General features: G+C 40.3%; 1 protein-coding gene across 1 annotated transcript in view; it reads right to left on the bottom strand.

The window, feature by feature from the left end:
• Window positions 1-13,245: 13,245 nt before the first annotated feature.
• LOC130458190 (acyl-CoA dehydrogenase family member 11-like) overlaps window positions 13,246-18,223 on the bottom strand; it is a 62,157-nt gene continuing 57,179 nt past the window's right edge. Inside the window, exons 10-14 of the mRNA XM_056821513.1 lie at window positions 16,057-16,149; window positions 15,593-15,700; window positions 14,767-14,938; window positions 14,345-14,411; window positions 13,246-13,884 (exon numbers count right to left, since the gene is read on the bottom strand). Coding sequence (XP_056677491.1) covers window positions 13,752-13,884; window positions 14,345-14,411; window positions 14,767-14,938; window positions 15,593-15,700; window positions 16,057-16,149 — 573 coding nt within the window. The 3' untranslated portion in view covers window positions 13,246-13,751. The remainder of the gene's footprint in view (window positions 13,885-14,344; window positions 14,412-14,766; window positions 14,939-15,592; window positions 15,701-16,056; window positions 16,150-18,223) is intronic.

Below are 18,223 nucleotides of genomic sequence, written 5' to 3'. Positions count from 1 at the left end.
ACAAAAAGGAATATACCTACTTTTCAGCAGCACATGGCACATTCACAAAGATTTACCATATACTAGGCCATAAAAACATGGCATTGCAGAAAAACAGAAATAATAAATGCAACCTTTTCAGATCATAAGGCAATAAAAATAATGATCAGTAAGGGTACATGGAGAGCCAATTCAAAAATTAATTGAAAATTAAACAATATGATTCTCCAAAATCGGTTAGATAGAGAACAAATCATAGAAATAATTAATAATTTTATTGAAGAAAATGACAATGATGAGACATCCTTTCAAACCCTATGGGATGCAGCCAAAGCAGTACTCAGGGGAAAATTTATATCCCTGAGCTTTGCCTATGCTAGCACTGGCTTTGCAGACAGCCTACATTCTTATTGCTCATGGGTTGCTGGCTGGATCTTTGTGCAGTTCTTGGGTAGAAAAAGTCAATATAAATGTGTTTTGTGAGATCTAAAATGGTTGAGATCTTAAACTGTAGTGATTAAAATAGTGGAAGATATAAATTTTGATAGATATAAGAGAGGGTGAGTAAATTGGACTGCAGAAATATGTTTCACTACAGTGTCTTGGGTTTTAAAATAAAATATAAGGTGTTCGCCAGGGAAATATTCCCAATTATTCAAATACCCAAGTCAATTGGGTTTTATAGAGATTTTAATTAACAATACAATGAGTAATCAAAGAAAAGAGAGAGAGAGTAAGAAAGGAATAAGTATGAAGGGCCTCAAGCCAATATGGCCTAGACCTGAGTCTTAAAACAGAAATCAGTCACTTTTTTAACACTCACCACAAGGTCTGACTAAACAAGGATACTAGTGACACCAGGCCAGCATCCTTCCTCAAAGAGTCTTCCAACCAGAGATTGTTTCATTAATTTCATTAAGAAAAAACCTCTGAATAAGTTATCACCCTTTTAGTTTTAAGTAGTTTACAAGTTGCCCCACCTTTATAGGTACTTAGTATCCCTTTGTATCAATTCTAAAACAGTCATGACTCAAAGAACTTCCGGTCCCTTCCATAAGCATGGATCAAAGTACGTTCATTGTTTAGCAAGCCGTTTTCTGTCCTAAAGCAGTCTTAAGTAGGGTGGAGCAGGGACACTCCCATAGCTAGGAGCCCCCACACTCAAGTAGAGTTCTCACCATCTGCTAGGGAATTTTTTTTTTTTAAAAATATATTTTATTTGATCATTTCCAAGCATTATTCGTTAAAGACATAGATCATTTTCTTTTCCTCCCTCCCACCCCCCATAGCCGACGCGTAAGTCCACTGGGCATTAGATGTTTTCTTGATTTGAACCCATTGCTTTGTTGATAGTATTTGCATTAGAGTGTTCATTTAAAGTCTATCCTCTGTCATGTCCCCTCAACCTCTGTATTCAGGCAGTTGCTTTTTCTCGGTGTTTCCACTCCCATAGTTTATCCTTTGCTTATGAATGGTGTTTTTTTTCTCCTGGATCCCTGAAAGTTGTTCAGGGACATTACACCTCCCCTAATGGAGAAGTCCATTACGTTCGATTATACCACAGTGTATTAGTCTCTGTGTACAATGTTCTCCTGGTTCTGCTCCTCTCGCTCTGCATCACTTCCTGGAGGTTGTTCCAGTCTCCATGGAACTTCTCCACTTTATTATTCCTTTGAGCACAATAGTATTCCATCACCAACATATACCACAGTTTGTTCAGCCATTCCCCAATTGATGGGCATCCCCTCGTTTTCCAGTTTTGGGCCACCACAAAGAGCGCAGCTATGAATATTTTTGTACAAGTCTTTGTGTCCATTATCTCTTTGGGGTACAGACCCAGCAGTGCTATGGCTGGGTCAAAGGGTAGATATTCTTTTGTCGCCCTTTGGGCATAGTTCCAAATTGCCCTCCAGAATGGTTGGATCAGTTCACAACTCCACCAGCAATGAATTAATGTCCCTACTTTGCCACATCCCCTCCAGCATTCATTACTTTCCTTTGCTGTTATGTTAGCCAATCTGCTAGGTGTGAGGTGATACCTCAGAGTTGTTTTGATTTGCATCTCTCTGATTATAAGAGATGTAGAACACTTCTTCATGTGCTTGTTAATAGTTTTGATTTCTTTATCTGAGAACTGCCTATCCATTTCCCTTGCCCATTTATCAATTGGAGAATGGCTTGATTTTTTGTACAATTGATTTAGCTCATTATAAATATGAGTAATTAAACCTTTGTCAGAGGTTTCTATGAAGATTTTTTCCCAATTTGTTGTTTCCCTTCTGATTTTAGTTATATTGGTTTTGTTTGTACAAAAGCTTTTTAGTTTGATGTAGTCAAAATTATTTATTTTACATTTTGTGATTCTTTCTATATCTTGCTTGGTTTTAAAGCCTTTCCCCTCCCAAAGGTCTGACATGTATACTATTCTGTGTTTACCCAATTTACTTATGGTTTCCTTATGGTTTTACTTATGGATCCAATTTACTTATGGTTTCCTTAATTAATAGACATATGGAGAAAAATAAATAGGGATAAAAAGGAATACACCTTCTTCTCAGCACCACATGGCACATTCACAAAAATTGACCATACATTAGGTCACAGAAACATAGCACACAAATGCAAAAAAGCAGAAATAATGAATGCAGCCTTCTCAGATCACAAGGCAATAAAAATAATGATTAGTAATGGTACATGGAAAACCAAATCTAAAACCAATTGGAAATTAAACAATATGATACTCCAAAACCGTTTAGCTAAAGAAGAAATCATAGAAACAATTAATAATTTCATCAAGGAAAATGACAATGGCGAAACATCCTTTCAAACCTTTTGGGATGCAGCCAAAGCGGTAATCAGAGGCAAATTCATATCCCTGAAAGCTCATATTAACAAACAAGGGAGAGCAGAGATCAATCAATTGGAAATGCAATTGAAAAAACTCGAAAGCGATCAAATTAAAAACCCCCAGCAGAAAACCAAATTAGAAATCCTAAAAATTAAGGGAGAAATTAATAAAATCGAAAGTGATAGAACTATTGATTTAATAAATAAGACAAGAAGCTGGTACTTTGAAAAAACAAACAAAATAGACAAAGTACTGGTCAATCTAATTAAAAAAAGGAAGGAAGAAAAGCAAATTCACAGCATTAAAGATGAAAAGGGGGACAGCACCTCCAATGAGGAGGAAATTAAGGCAATCATTAGAAATTACTTTGCCCAATTATATGGCAATAAATACACCAATTTAGGAGAAATGGATGAATATATACAAAAATACAAACTGCCTAGACTAACAGAAGAGGAAATAGAATTCTTAAATAATCCCATATCAGAAATTGAAATCCATCAAGCCATCAAAGAACTTCCTAAGAAAAAATCCCCAGGGCCTGATGGATTCACCTGTGAATTCTATCAAACATTCAGAGAACAGTTAACCCCAATACTATACAAACTATTTGACATAATAAGCAAAGAGGGAGTTCTACCAAACTCCTTTTACGACACAAACATGGTACTGATTCCAAAACCAGGCAGGTCAAAAACAGAGAAAGAAAACTATAGACCAATCTCCCTAATGAATATAGATGCAAAAATTTTAAATAGGATACTAGCAAAAAGACTCCAGCAAGTGATCAGAAGGATCATTCACCATGATCAAGTAGGATTCATACCAGGGATGCAGGGCTGGTTCAACATTAGGAAAACCATCCACATAATTGACCACATCAATAAGCAAACTAGCAAGAACCACATGATTATCTCAATAGATGCAGAAAAAGCCTTTGATAAAATACAACACCCATTCCTATTAAAAACACTAGAAAGCATAGGAATAGAAGGGTCATTCCTAAAAATAATAAACAGTATATATCTAAAACCAACAGCTAATATCATCTGCAATGGGGATAAACTAGATGCATTCCCAATAAGATCAGGAGTGAAACAAGGATGCCCATTATCACCTCTACTATTTGACATTGTACTAGAAACACTAGCAGTAGCAATTAGAGAAGATAAAGAAATTGAAGGCATCAGAATAGGCAAGGAGGAGACCAAGTTATCACTCTTTGCGGATGACATGATGGTCTACTTAAAGAATCCTAGAGATTCAACCAAAAAGCTAATTGAAATAATCAACAACTTTAGCAAAGTTGCAGGATACAAAATAAACCCACATAAATCATCAGCTTTTCTATATATCTCCAACACAGCTCAGCAGCAAGAACTAGAAAGAGAAATCCCATTCAAAATCACCTTAGACAAAATAAAATACCTAGGAATCTATCTCCCAAGACAAACACAGGAACTATATGAACACAACTACAAAACACTCGCCACACAACTAAAACTAGACTTGAACAATTGGAAAAACATTAACTGCTCATGGATAGGACGAGCCAATATAATAAAAATGACCATCCTACCCAAACTTATTTATCTATTTAGTGCCATACCCATTGAACTACCAAAATACTTCTTCACTGATTTAGAAAAAACCATAACAAAGTTCATTTGGAAGAACAAAAGATCAAGGATATCCAGGGAATTTTTTTAAGTAGAAGATTCCCCAATGGGGGAAACCCCTAACATTCATAAGTCTGAGAAATTTTGAGGTTTACAATTTCTTGATTGTTATTCAATCTGGTAAGAATTCCAGACTTTTTATGAAGTAGGTGTTTGGGAGCTAATTAATATAACATCTTGTTGGGTATCTGGGCAGAAGTCTACTGAATTTGATAGTGTTAATCATCTCTTCTTGGAAACTCACTTTTCTGCCATTTCATGATTCTGCTCTTTTTATTCTGCTATCTGTCTGGCCTCTCTTCAGAGTAATTAGAGAGGTAGAAGAAAAAAGTATGTTTGCTGTCTTGGAAATCAAGGAAGAAGGAATTTCATGTAATAGTGATTTCTCTTTGAAGTCAAGAGGGAAGAAACTGATATTAGGAGAATAAGGATGATAAGCAGATTCATAAGGTATTAAGGCAGATGAGTAATGGCAAAGGAACACTGGACTTGGCAATTATTATAGAACAGAGGTGGCAAACATGTGACTCCTGAGTGCAGCCCAAATTAAATTGAAATGTAATTGAAAAATATTTAACAAATAAAAATATAATAAGAAATAAAAAAAAACAAATTAGGAAAGGCAGAGGGACATGCATATCAAAAAATTTGAAAGCAAACAAATCAAAATCCCCCAGAAGAAAACCAAATTAGGGATCCTAAAAATTAAGGGAGAAATTAATAAAATCGAAGTGATAGAACTATTGAACTAATAAATATGACTAGAAGCTGGTATTTTGAAAAAAACAAAATAGACAAAGTACTTGTCAATCTAATAAAAAAGGAAAGAAGAAAACCAAATTAATAGTATCATAGATGAAAAGGGAGACCTCCCCTCCAAAGAAGAGGAAATTAAGGCAATCATTAAAAACTATTTTGCCCAATTATATGGAAATAAATATGCCAATCTAGGCGATATGGATGAATATTTACAAAAATATAAATTGTCTAGATTAACAGAAGAAGAAATAGAATTCTTAAGTAATCCTATATCAGAAAAAGAAATTGAACAGGCCATCAAAGTACTCATTAAGAAAACATCCTCAGGGCCTGATGGATTCACAAGTGAATTCTATCAAACACTCAAAGAACAGTTAATCCCAATACTAAACAAACTATTTGACATATTAAGCAATGAGGGAATTCCACCAAATTCCTTTAATGACACAATATGGTACTGATTCCAAAGTCAGGCAGGTCAAAAATGGAGAAAGAAAATTACAGACCAATCTCCTTAATGAATATAGATGCAAAAATCTTAAATAGGATACTAGCAAAAAGACTCCAGCAAGTGATCAGGAGGGTTATTCACTACGATCCGGTGGGATTTATACCAGTTCAAGGACGGTTCAATATCAGGAAAACCATCCACATAATTGACCACATCAACAAGCAAACCAACAAAAATCACATGATTATTTCAATAGATGCAGAAAAACACTTTGATAAAATACAACACTCATTCCTATTAAAAACACTAGAAAGCATAGGAATAGAAGGGTCGTTCCTAAAAATAATAAACAGTATATATCTAAAACCATCAACTAATATCATCTGCAATGGGGATAAACTAAATGCATTCCCAATAAGATCAGGAGTGAAAAAAAGATGCCCATTATCACCTCTATTATTTAACATTGTCCTAGAAACACTAGGAGTAGCAATTAGAGAAGAAAAAGAAATTGAAGGTATTAAAATTGGCAATGAGGAGACGAACCTAACACTCTTTGCAGATGATATAATGGTCTACTTAAAGAATCCCAGAGAATCAACTAAAAAGCTAGTTGAAATAATCAACAACTTTAGCAAAGTTGAAGGATACAAAATAAACCCACATAAGTTATCAACAGTTCTATATATCTCCAACACATATCAGCAGCAGGAATTAGAAAGAGAAATTCCCTTCAAAATCACCTTAGACAATATAAAATACTTGGGAATCTATCTGCCAAGACAAACATAGAAACTATATGAACACAACTACAAAACACTTTCCACCCAACTAAAACTAGATCTGAGCAATTGGAAAAACATTAACTGCTCATGGATAGGATGAGCTAACATAATAAAAATTACTATCCTACCCAAACTTATCTATCTATTTAGTGCCATACCCATTGAACTTCCAAAAAACTTTTTTACTAAATTAGAAAAAAAAACATAACAAAGTTCATTTGGAAGAACAAAAGATCAAGGATATGCAGAGAAATAATGAAAAAAAATATAAAGGAAGGTGGCCTCGAAGTATCAGATCTCAAACCGTATTATAAAGCAGTGGTCATCAAAACAATATGGTGCTGGCTAAGTGACAGAAAGGAGGATCAGTGGAATACACTTGGAATAAGTGACCTCAGCAAGTCTATGATAAGCTCAAAGATCCCAGCTTTTGGGAGCAAAATCCACTATTTGATAAAAACTGCTGGAAAAATTGGAAGACAGTGTGGGAGAGATTAGGTTTGGATCAACACCTCACACCCTACACCAAGATAAACTCAGAATGGGTGAATGACTTGAACATAAAGAAAGAAACTATAAGTAAATTAGGTGAACACAGAATAGTATACATATCAGACCTTTGGGAAGGGAGAGGCTTTAAAACCAATCAAGACTTAGAAAGAGTCACAAAATGCAAAATAAATAATCTGGAATACATCAAATTAAAAAGTTTTTGTACAAGCAAAACCAATGTAACTAAAATCAGAAGGGAAGCAACAAATTGGGAAACAATCTTCATAACAAAAACCTCTGAGAAAGGTCTAATTACTCAAATTTACAAAGAACTAAATCAATTGTACAAAAAATCAAACCATTTTCCAATTGATAAATGGGCAAGGGACATGAACAGGCAGTTTTCAGCCAAAGAAATCAATACTATTAATTGCACATGAAAAGGTGCTCTAAATCTCTTATAATCAGAGAGATGAAAATCAAAACAACCCTGAGGTATCACCTCACACATAGCAGATTGGCTAACATGACAGCAAAGGAAAGTAATGAATGCTGGAGGGGGTGTGGCAAAGTTGGGACATTAATGCATTGCTGGTGGAGTTGTGAATTGATCCAACCATTCTGGAGGACAATTTGGAACTATGCCCAAAGGGCACTAAAAGACTCTCTGCCCTTTGACCCAGCCATAGCACTGCTGGGTTTGTACCCCAAAGAGACAATAAGGGAAAATACATGAACAAGAATATTCCTAGCTGTGCTGTTTGTGGTGGCCAAAAATTGGAAAATGAGGGGATGCCCTTCAATTGGGGAATGGCTGAACAAATTGTGGTATATGTTGGTGATGGAATACTATTGTGCTCAAAGGAATAATAATGTGGAGGGATTCCATGGGAACTGGAACAACTTCCAGGAAGTGGTGCAGAGTGAAAGGGGCAGAACCAGGAGAACAATGTACACAGAGACTGATACACTGTGGTAGAATTGAATGTAACGGATTTCTTCATTAGTGACAATGCAATGTCCCTGAACAACCCAGAGGGATCTATGAGAAAAACTACTATCCACAATCAGAGGAAAAACTCTTGGAGTAAAAACACCAAAGAAAAACAACTACTTAATGGCATAGGTTTAGGGGGATGTGATTGGGGATGTAGACTCTAAATTAACTTTCTAGTGCAAATACCAACAATATGGAAATGGTTTGTGAGCAAGGACACATGTAATACCCAGTGGAATTGCATGTGGGCTATAGGAGGGGTCTGGGGCGGGGAGGGAAGAATAGAAAATGATTTTTTGCAACCAAGGAATAATGTTTGGGGTTGACCAAATTAAAAGAAATCATATTAAAAAAGCTTAAAAAAAAAGAATTCCAAGCTCCCTCTTACATTCTACTTTCTGCATCCAGCACACTTCTGTATCCTCATCTCTGGCCCTTCACATTTTATGCAAAATCCTCCCTTTCACTGTTCATTGCTTTATGGACATTTCTAATGCAAACAGCCATATAAGTAGTGTGAATTTTAAAACTACTCCACCCTACTCAGACTGCACTTTAGAAGATTTGATTTAGCTATTTCCTGATTAGTAACAATGGAGATACTTGGTCTAACAGAATCAGGTCTCAGGAACTCTACATTGCTCCACCCTACTTAGTTTATTAAGGTCAGGAATGTCTGCACCTATACTCAAGAATTAAGTATCTAGGAGGATGGCCTTTAACAGACATGTGCAGAAACAGCTGACAGACCCCTGGGCTGTCCTAGGTCAAGCTAGGCTACCATTGGTGCATATAAGACCGTCTATATAGGTCATGTCACTTCCTCCCTTCACCCTCTTTCCCCGGAGAGGTGCCTCTGGCTGATCACTTCCTGTGAGCAGCCTGGGTGCCAGTTCGATCCTGGAACTCAGCCTGGAGGAGTTAATTCAGACAGCTTCCCTGAGACGGTCTCGTGGTGACTTGAGTAAGACTGACTTCCTTTTCCCTTGGGCTCAGGGAGGCCCCTTTGGCCAAGGCCTTTAACTCCTGCCGGGCTTAGCCTGAGCTGGAGTAGTTTAAATTAACTCTCCCCCCTCTCTTTTCCTTATTTCCTTCTCTATATTAATTAAAATTACCATAATTTCTAGCTGACTTGGGCATTTTATTATTTTGGGATTTTTCCTGGTGACCAATTAATTTAGAATTTAAGTCAGAACACTAAAATTACCTTTACAGTTTTTCTTGACCATGTTGGTTGTGGTGAAATACTCAAAATATTCTTAACTTTCCTAAACTTTTACTTTACTGTGACTATCCCTAAGTTCAGCTTTTAATAGCTTATTTTGTTCAGCTGTAGAGGACAAAATTTGGATTTTTTTCCCCTCTCTCCTTAAATTAGATAAAATATAGCTGTTTTTCTTTGAGGGATGACATATGCTACACTCTTGCTGCTGTAGTCTCAGAATTGGCCACGGAGTGGTCAGCTTCACTGCCCTCTAATATTAGCACTTAAGGGGCAGAACTCAGCTCTGAAACACTCCTGTATAATTGCCAAGGACAAAAAAGGCAACAATTTATAAGGATTCTAGATATGCTTTTGGCATCAGTCGAGATGATATGGCTCCAGAGAGGATTTTTTGCCTCAGCTGGAAAAGCTATAGCTAATGCAGAAATTTTTAATGAAATTCTTTCTGCTCTCTAGCTGCCTGAAGCCCTGGCTGTAGTTCATTGCTCTGCCCATACAGGTGGCTCTGACCCTGTCTCTAGGAGAAATGATCGAGCAGATACTGCTGCAAAGCTAGCAGCCATAGAAGGGCCTGAATTAATTTTAACATTAACAACCACTGATGACTTAAATTTATCACTTTCCTATAATGAAAAGAAAGTGGAAAAATGGAAACAAAAATTCAAAGCAAAACAGATCAATATGGGTGTCATCTGAAGGAAAACCCTTGCTCCCTAAAAGTTTCTATCACCAAATTTGCCAATCTATTCATAAAAATGGTCACTTTGGCACCCAGGGTATTGTGGACTCTGTTAAGAGAGTATGGATAGCTCCTGGTATAACTACTATAGCCTCTAATGTGTGTACAGCCTGCTCTACCTGCCAAGTATATAACCAACATGCCTTTTGTGGCAAAGCCTTTGGTGGGCATCCTCTGGCTTATACACCTTTTGAGCATCTACAGATAGATTTCATAACAATGCCAAAGGCTGCACATTATAAATTTTGTCTAGTCATAGTAGATCAACTGACCATATGGCCAGAAGCATTTCCAGTGACCCAAGCCAAAGCAGTTTTTATTGCTAAGGTGCTTTAAAAGAAATTATTCCTTGCTTTGGCCTGCCAGCACATATTGATTCTGATAGGGGGAGTCATTTTACTGATTCTGTCCTAAATCAGATATATTCTTGCTTGAGGAAAACTCCCAAATTCCATGTTCTATATCATCCCCAGAGCTCAGGCCAAGTTGAGAGAACAAATAAAGAACTTAAAACTATGATTGGCAAATTATGCACTGAGACATTTTAAATGGTCTGAAATTCTCCCTCTGGCCCTATTTTATCTTAGAAGCAGGCCTAAAGGAGACTTACACATCTCACCATTTGAGATGCTTTTTGGACTTCCACCTATACAGGCTAAACCTTTCTCTCCTGCATATACATCACTATTAGGGCGAGATACTACTATTGCTTCCTATATACAGGAATTACAACACAAACTGTGTGAACTCCATGAATCCAGAGCTGCAGTACAAGCTGGACAACTAGACTTTTCTCTTCATGACCTGAACCCAGGAGATAAGATATTAAGAATTTCCAACGTACTGGAGCAACTCAGACTTCCTGGGAAGGGCCATTCCAAATGTTGTTAACTACCCCAACATCTATAAAGATTGGAGAGAAGGACTCTTGGATTCATTGCTCACATGTGAAGAGAGCATCTTCTGTTGAGACTGATTGACTATATTCTATCACATGCATTGGAGATAATAATCCATTGACAAGTGGATATTGTTTTTTCAAGAACACATTGAATTCATGGTTTTTTCCTTTCCCCCTTATTTTTATTATTGCTTTTATTTTCTTTTGATTAGAATATTTGATTTTTTTCCTTTTTTCATTTCTTGTACTAAAGGTACATAAAATAATATTATTTTTCTGCAGTAATATAAGTTTAATATATATGCATATATATACTTGCTATAATATCAATGCATACCCCAAAACTTTAAACTATGGGAACCTGCCATTTATTGATAAAATGTTATGGGATTGTTATTAATGTTTGTGTCTGATTCCATAAAAAAAAAACGATAAAAACAAGGGGCACAGACTTAACCTCATTAGTGCCAAAAAGAGCACACAGAAAAAACTAGTGTGAGACTCGAGGTTGCGATGCTTGACATATGTTAAGTCATAGGACTTCCTTGTATCTACACACTTTGTGAAGTACTCAGACAAGTACCGAAGTTTGACTATCATCCTGGCTCCCTATATCCCTTAGAATGACAAAAATCAGAGCAGGGAATGATGCTTCCCTATCAAAATAGAATTCTAGTTCCTTTCCTTCTTAAAATATGGCAACTTCCTGTAGTCTTGGCTGCAAATGGATAAGCGAAATATTACTGCATTCTGTCCTACAGACTTATGGGATAGAAATTACTTTAAAATGGACCTGTACAAGGGCCTATTATGAATTTATTCTTGCTTACCCAGTATTTTATATACATAGATTTTTGGTATTTTTAGTCTGATTTTGAATTTTTTTTCTTTCTCCCCAAAGTTTAACTTTCTTCCATTTTTTTCTTTATATTTTTGTTTTTTTTCTCTTCTTTTGATAATTGACTCATACACCCCCCCCCCCACCAACTCAACATTGCATCCTGAGCTGAACTGGATGTTTTTTAACACCCACTTGGGGGGGTTGTATTTTAATAAAAATCCAAGATTCTGAATTTTTTTTTTGTTCAAGAAAGATATTCAAGGAAAGAAGCTTGCTAACTCCTAAATCCAGAGAATGAACTGTTGCAGAAAGATGCCAGAAAACCTACACTACATCAAGAAGATCAAGAATGAACTTTGGGTGTGGTTGATTGAACTGAAGTTTGATTGAACATTTATTGTAAATGTACACTTTTATGCCAAAGAGGACTGCCCCTAATTTGGCTTTTTGTCAATGCGCCTAGCAAAACTTTGGTTTTACTTTCTCTCTTTTCTATTCCTCCCTAACTATTGTAATTTCACAGCTGGTATGTTTACAAGACCCATTGAAGAGACCTTCCTTAGGCCTCGGGGGTGGGGGGTGTGTGAATTTTAAAACTATTCCACCCTACTCAGACTGCACTTTAGAAGATCTGACATAGCTATTTCCTGATTAGTAACAATGGAGATACTTGGTCTAACAGAATCAGATCTTGGAAATTCTACATTGCTCCACCCTACTTATTTTAACAAGATCAAGAATATCTGCACATATACTCAAGAATTAAGTGTCTAGGAGGATGGCCTTTAACAGACGTGTGCAGAAACAGCTGACAGACTCCTGGGCTGTCCTAGGTCAAGCTAGGCTACCATTGGTGCATATGAGACACAGGAAAATGACGTAAAACCATCTATATAGGGCATGTCAATTCCTCCCTTCACCCTCTTTCCCCGGAGAGGTATTTCTGGCTGATCACTTCCTGTGAGCAGCCTGGGTACCAGTTTGATCCTGGAACTCAGCCTGGAGGAGTTGACTCAGACAGCTTCCTTGAGATGGTCTTGTGGTGACTTGGGTAAGACTGACTTCCTTTTCCCTTGTCTCTCAAGGGAGGCCCCTTTGGCCAAGGCCTTTAACTCCTGCCTGGCTCAACTTGAACTGGAACAGTTTAAATTATCTCTTTCCTCTCCCTCTCTCTTCTCCTTAATTCCTTCTCTCTATATTAACTAAAATCACCATAATTTCCAGGTGACTTGGGTATTTTATTATATTGGGATTTTCCCTGGCAACCAAATTAATTTAGATTTTTTAAAGTCACAACCCTAAAAGTATCCTTTACAGTTGTGACCATGGGGCAAAGCTCCATTTCCATAGGCTGCCCAAAAAGAGGCCCAACCACCTCCAGCATCCCTTCCCTTCCTGTAAAATCTCTGCCCACCCATCTCAATTGGATAATAAAATGCTAAAACCTCCCTGGAGGTTATTGAAAAACAAACAAAACCAGCTCTCTGACTCAGGTCACAAATTGCTGCATTGTGTAAAATTTTAAATTAAATCTCAAAGAATGAAAATATTATATCTTAGGGAGGATTTATTGAATGATTATTATAAATCAGGAAATAAAGAGAATACAAAATAATACATGTCCATGGCTGGTTAGCCATTTTCAATATTCTCCACCCTACCACCATCACTGCTAATTGCTGCATCATGCCAAAGAGGGCGTGGGAGGAGGTATAGCCAGTTAAATACCAATCATGTGATCTCGCCTACACGGAGACGCAGGAGAGATTATAGGGAATTTTGGGAAATACTAAGGACTTCTGGGGAGTGAAGTCAAAGGTTCAAAATCTCCATTTATACAATTGTGACTCCTTATGAGGCATCAAAACTAAGGGACATTTTAAGAACTATTTACAGATCTTTTTCCTGAACATTAAGGGTTCAAGTCATCAAAGACATGCTGGTCCTTGGGGGCACGTGGCATGTTTCAGACAGGTTGAGCACCTTAATGTTCCCTCCTGTTAAACATTCTTTTTGGGGGCTCCACCATGCTTAGACTTCTGTTTGGGGGGAAGCCTAGGCACATTCCTTTCTTTTGAAAGTAGAGCTTCCCTCATATACCAGTTCTATGTCTCGGGAAACAGCATCGGCCTCATAGCAGCCAGCCTGTTGAGCAGTGTCCAAGGGGCAGAGGTCTTGTTCACACCATCTAGGAAAAAGCTTTATCAGTTCAGGGAGCCTCCTAGGACTGTAAAGGCTCTCAGTGTTCCTGACTCCTATTGCAAGTCCATTTCCCTCTGGCCCATGGGCCTTCCACACCAGCACCTCATCACTCCCAAAATAAATGGCATCCAAGAGAGTCCTTTCTATTAGAGGCTCCTTCCCATCACCCCAGGATTTACTCTGGGAAATTTCCAACTTGAGCTCCTGCCTCAGTTTCCCAAATGGAGTGAATAAATGCTCTGTGTGAGCATTCACGGTCACGTGTGTATTGGGGAGAGGTCAGCCCTTTCTTTAAAAGGACAGAGAAATGGCTTGTCTGACTGAATCTGGATGTGGCACTTCTGAGATGAGTTCCAGAGATGGGAGGAAGGAGTCTGGGAGGGGAATATGCTGACTGTTACATGAGAGGAAGGTGACCTGGCCAAGGAGATGAAGACCCTCTTTACCTCTGTGAAGCATAGATGTCAGAAGGAGAAGCCTCAGCCCAGGCTGCATGCTCTATCAAAAGGGCCCCTATGAGAGAGCAGGATGTAAGGGGGAGAGCCAAGGAAAGAGCTGCTGTGATAACAATGAAGTCCCCTTCCATCCCTTAGGCTTGTGGGGATTTAGAAGTCCTCTAGGCCCACCACCTTGTTTTACAGAGGAGGAAACAGGCTATCAAGGAAGGAGGGAACCCAGAGGTCACTTACTTTGTCCCTCTCATTTTATGTAGGAAGAAACGGGTTCAGTGAAGTTGTGACTTGGTCGGTGGTACTAGAGGGCTTCCCATCCCAAACCATTGTTCTTGCTGGGGTACCAGACTGTCTCTGCCTCATATCCTACCCTCCTGGCCTGAGATGAGGACATGGGGAGGAAAGGATGGAGCTACCTATGTAGATGCGAGCCAAGGTGTAGGCCAGGTCCCTGGCAGCCATTTCCATGGAAGTGCTGCCCTGCCCTAGGAGCTTCTTCAGCTGCAAGGCCAGCCTCCCAAGGGCCTCCTGCAGGCACTGGATGGAAGAAGCCAGCTCAGAGCAGTCTGAAGCCAAGGCCACCTTGTCCTGGGAGAGAGGAGGACAGAGAAGGACAGCAGAGCAAAGCTTTGTTAACTGGACTCAGGTAGAACTTGCCCTTGGTCTGCCTGCTTGTGGGGTGAGGCAGGAGGGCAAGACCTGCGGGGGGGGGCACAGGAGCATCTCTCCAGGATTGCCTTCTTCCCGTGAAGGAGAACTGCGGTCACCAGGGCTGGATGGCTTCTAAGTGGGGCCAACCCTGAGCCTGACACGATGCCAAGGCTTTTCATACATTCTCTTATTGAAGCTCCACAATAGCCATGTTATACCCATTTTCTGTGTGAAGATAATGAATGGAAGAAGGGAATGCCCATGAAGGGAAATGAACCCAAGAAATGGCAGAGCTGAGATCAAACTTGGGTCTCCTATTCCAGATCCAGGGTGGGCCCTCCCCCACCCTCCCCTTCCCTCCCCTCTCCTCCCCTCCCCTCCCAGCTCTGTAGATCTCAAATTCAAGGCCACACAATTCCTTTCTGAACATATCAGTGTGGTGGAAGCAGAGACATGCTGGTCTGAGGGGGAGCAGATTCCCTGTTGGGACAGCCTTTCCCCAGGGGCTCCTGGTCCCTCCACCTCTAGTGTCCAGTGAGACTGGAGGAGGGGCAGCAGGACCCTGTGCACCAGCTCCCATTAGCACCTCACCTGGACAGATGCTGAGAAGGCCTGCAGCACTTGGCCCTGACTCTTAGCCAGGACTTTTAGAGTGTCCAGGGCGAGGACATTGGTGGTGCCCTCCCAGATGGTCAGCACCTGCAGAGAGTGGAGAGCAACACTTCACTCCAGTGCTGGTGCCTGAAATAGGCCTTGTGGTAGGCCCTGTGGCTTCCTGTTGAGTTTTAGGACCTTCTCCTCCCCCCCCCCCCCATCCCTCAGGAGGAGGCCCCTTTGCTGCCTGTGGATTCAGAGTCCCAGTTCCTGGGGCTGCTAGTTCTGATGTCCCACTTCTGACTCTGAGTATAGCCTGAGGGCCCCGCAGGGGAATGTCCAGTAGTGATGCAACCTGGAGATTAGGAAGTCTGGGACACAGATGAGCCATTGGATGCAGGAACCCACCTGCTGGGGCCCTTGGAGGTTAGTGCCTGGCAGCCTTGTTCTTGTGCTCTTACCTGGCTGTCCCGAAGAAGAACCGGCAAGTTTGTGTCCTCCATGTAGCCCTGTCCACCAAAGCATTCCAGCCCCTCAGAGACAATGGCAACTGCCTGAGAAGAAAGGGTCTAGCTGGACAAAGGCCAGATTTCTCCATCCCACCCTGCTCTCTGGATACTTTTCTAGGAGTCAATGAGATGCTTCTGGGTGTATTTTTGTACCCAGAGTCATTGCTTGGATCACCCTTATCTCTGGGCAGGGGTTTAGTGAGGGAAGACACGGAGCCCAGAAATTTCTGGATTATCAGAGCTGGAAGGGACCTTAGAAGCCATCAATAAGTGATCCACAGGTCGTCAATCCCTTTCCTCCCAATAATACCGCGAGGTAGGTCACAGGATTCTGTATTAAGACCTAGAAGGAACTTTAGAGGGCACAGTCCAATTCCTCCTTTTTACAGTTGATGAAACAAGTCCAGAGAAGTGACTTGTCAAAGGTCACAAGGCTAGTAAAGTGTTTGATTTGAAATTTGAAATCAAAGTTAGTCTTTCTTGACTTGAGATCCAGCCCTTTCTCCTACACGACACTATTCTCATTTTATCAGTACAGGAGATTTAAGAATAATGACTTACTTAAGGTCACAGAGTCCTTAAAAGTCCCCTACTGAATTCCCTAGGCATACAGAGATCCAGAGAGAAGCAAGGTACCACAAGTAGAAGGCATCAGGGCCGGAATTTGAACCCAGGTCCTCTTATTTTCAATCAAATTCCCTTATGGAAGAAGAAGGCTCAGAATGGGAAGATGACTTAGCCAGGGCTATAAGTATGTTAGTAGTAACAGTGCACAGTATAAAGTCTAGGGCTTCTAGTTCCCAGTAACCCCTTTACTACCAAGGGGAGGGGGAGGGAGGGGAAAGAGCTCCCCTGTGGTGGATCCATCCTGAGATCCTCCATATCTTGAAAGTCCCCAACAGCCTGAAGAAGCCAGGTCTGGTGCTGGTGTTCATCCACCCTAGTCTCTGTTCACGATGGTCTTGGATAGGCATAAGTAACTGCCTAGAGCCAAAAGGAGGCTTCAGGCATCGGTCTAGATGGAGAGTCCAGGGGCTGGTGTTCTATTCCTCGTCCCCTGCATTGGGGCAACAACCACTTCATTAGTGTTTGCTCTGTGCCAGTCCCTGGGCTAAGTGCTGGAACACAGAGACCTGCAGGGACTCCTCCACTTTGGTCATGCACACAAGCTCCAGAAGAGGCACAGAAAGCATCTGCTCACAGTGAGAGTTAGGCCAGACAGCAAAGACTGTAGGGGCAGAGCTGGGATCCCCTCACAGGCCATCAGGGGTACAAAGGGCTCACGGGACAGAGGCAGCCTGCAGAGCTCAACAGCTGGGGTCTGAAGACACCATTTAGATGTGGGAGATCCCAGCTTAAGCTAAAGGGCAGCCTGGTAAGAATATGGCAAAAACAGAGGAATGACAAGATTTGTTACAGTGCATGTAGAATATGTATGTATTATAGGTTTATACACACACACGATGGGTACATGTGATATACATGCATGTATAAATACATACGTGTGCACACACATTCTTACATTATTGTTCATCATTGTAATTCATCCTTTGTTTTCAAAGAGATCTGATTGAGGCCTTGATTTACAAGTGAACTGAGTTTGAATGAGGCAGAGTTGCACAAAGTTCTCAGCCTCACTCTCTCTTCCAGAATCATTGAAGTCCAGTGGCAAGACAAAAGTTAGGATGACTGGCAATGGCCCAGGATGCAGTGGATGGCTTTGGTGCCTTCAGTGTCTGACCAAGCTCTAAGCATGCCACAGTGCTGCGTTAGCCACCTTTGTGGCCATTGGAGCCAATTGTTCTCATCTGCCCTTTCCACCAAGAGAAGTCTCACATGCTGGGGATAGACCCCCCACCCAAGTCACCCATGGGTTTGAGCCCATCAGTTACCCTCAACCTGGTTTAGCTCCCCCCCAACCAAAACGATTGTACCTAGATGTGGCCACTGCCCATGCTCCAGCTTCTTGGAGCCGCAAATGAGAGTTTGATGAAAGGTGAACCTCAAAGGTGGATGACTGAGGAGTGGATCAGTGGAATAGGTTAGGTACACAATACAGTAGTAGTCTCTCGGTAACCAAGGATGACATTTGTCTTTGTGCACTTTCATCTGTGATGTA

This window comes from Monodelphis domestica, chromosome 3, assembly GCF_027887165.1.
Source record: "Monodelphis domestica isolate mMonDom1 chromosome 3, mMonDom1.pri, whole genome shotgun sequence".
In the NCBI taxonomy this organism is placed as follows: domain Eukaryota; kingdom Metazoa; phylum Chordata; class Mammalia; order Didelphimorphia; family Didelphidae; genus Monodelphis; species Monodelphis domestica.
Note: the sequence above shows the minus strand (reverse complement) of the source record. Positions and strands in the feature narration are given on the sequence as shown.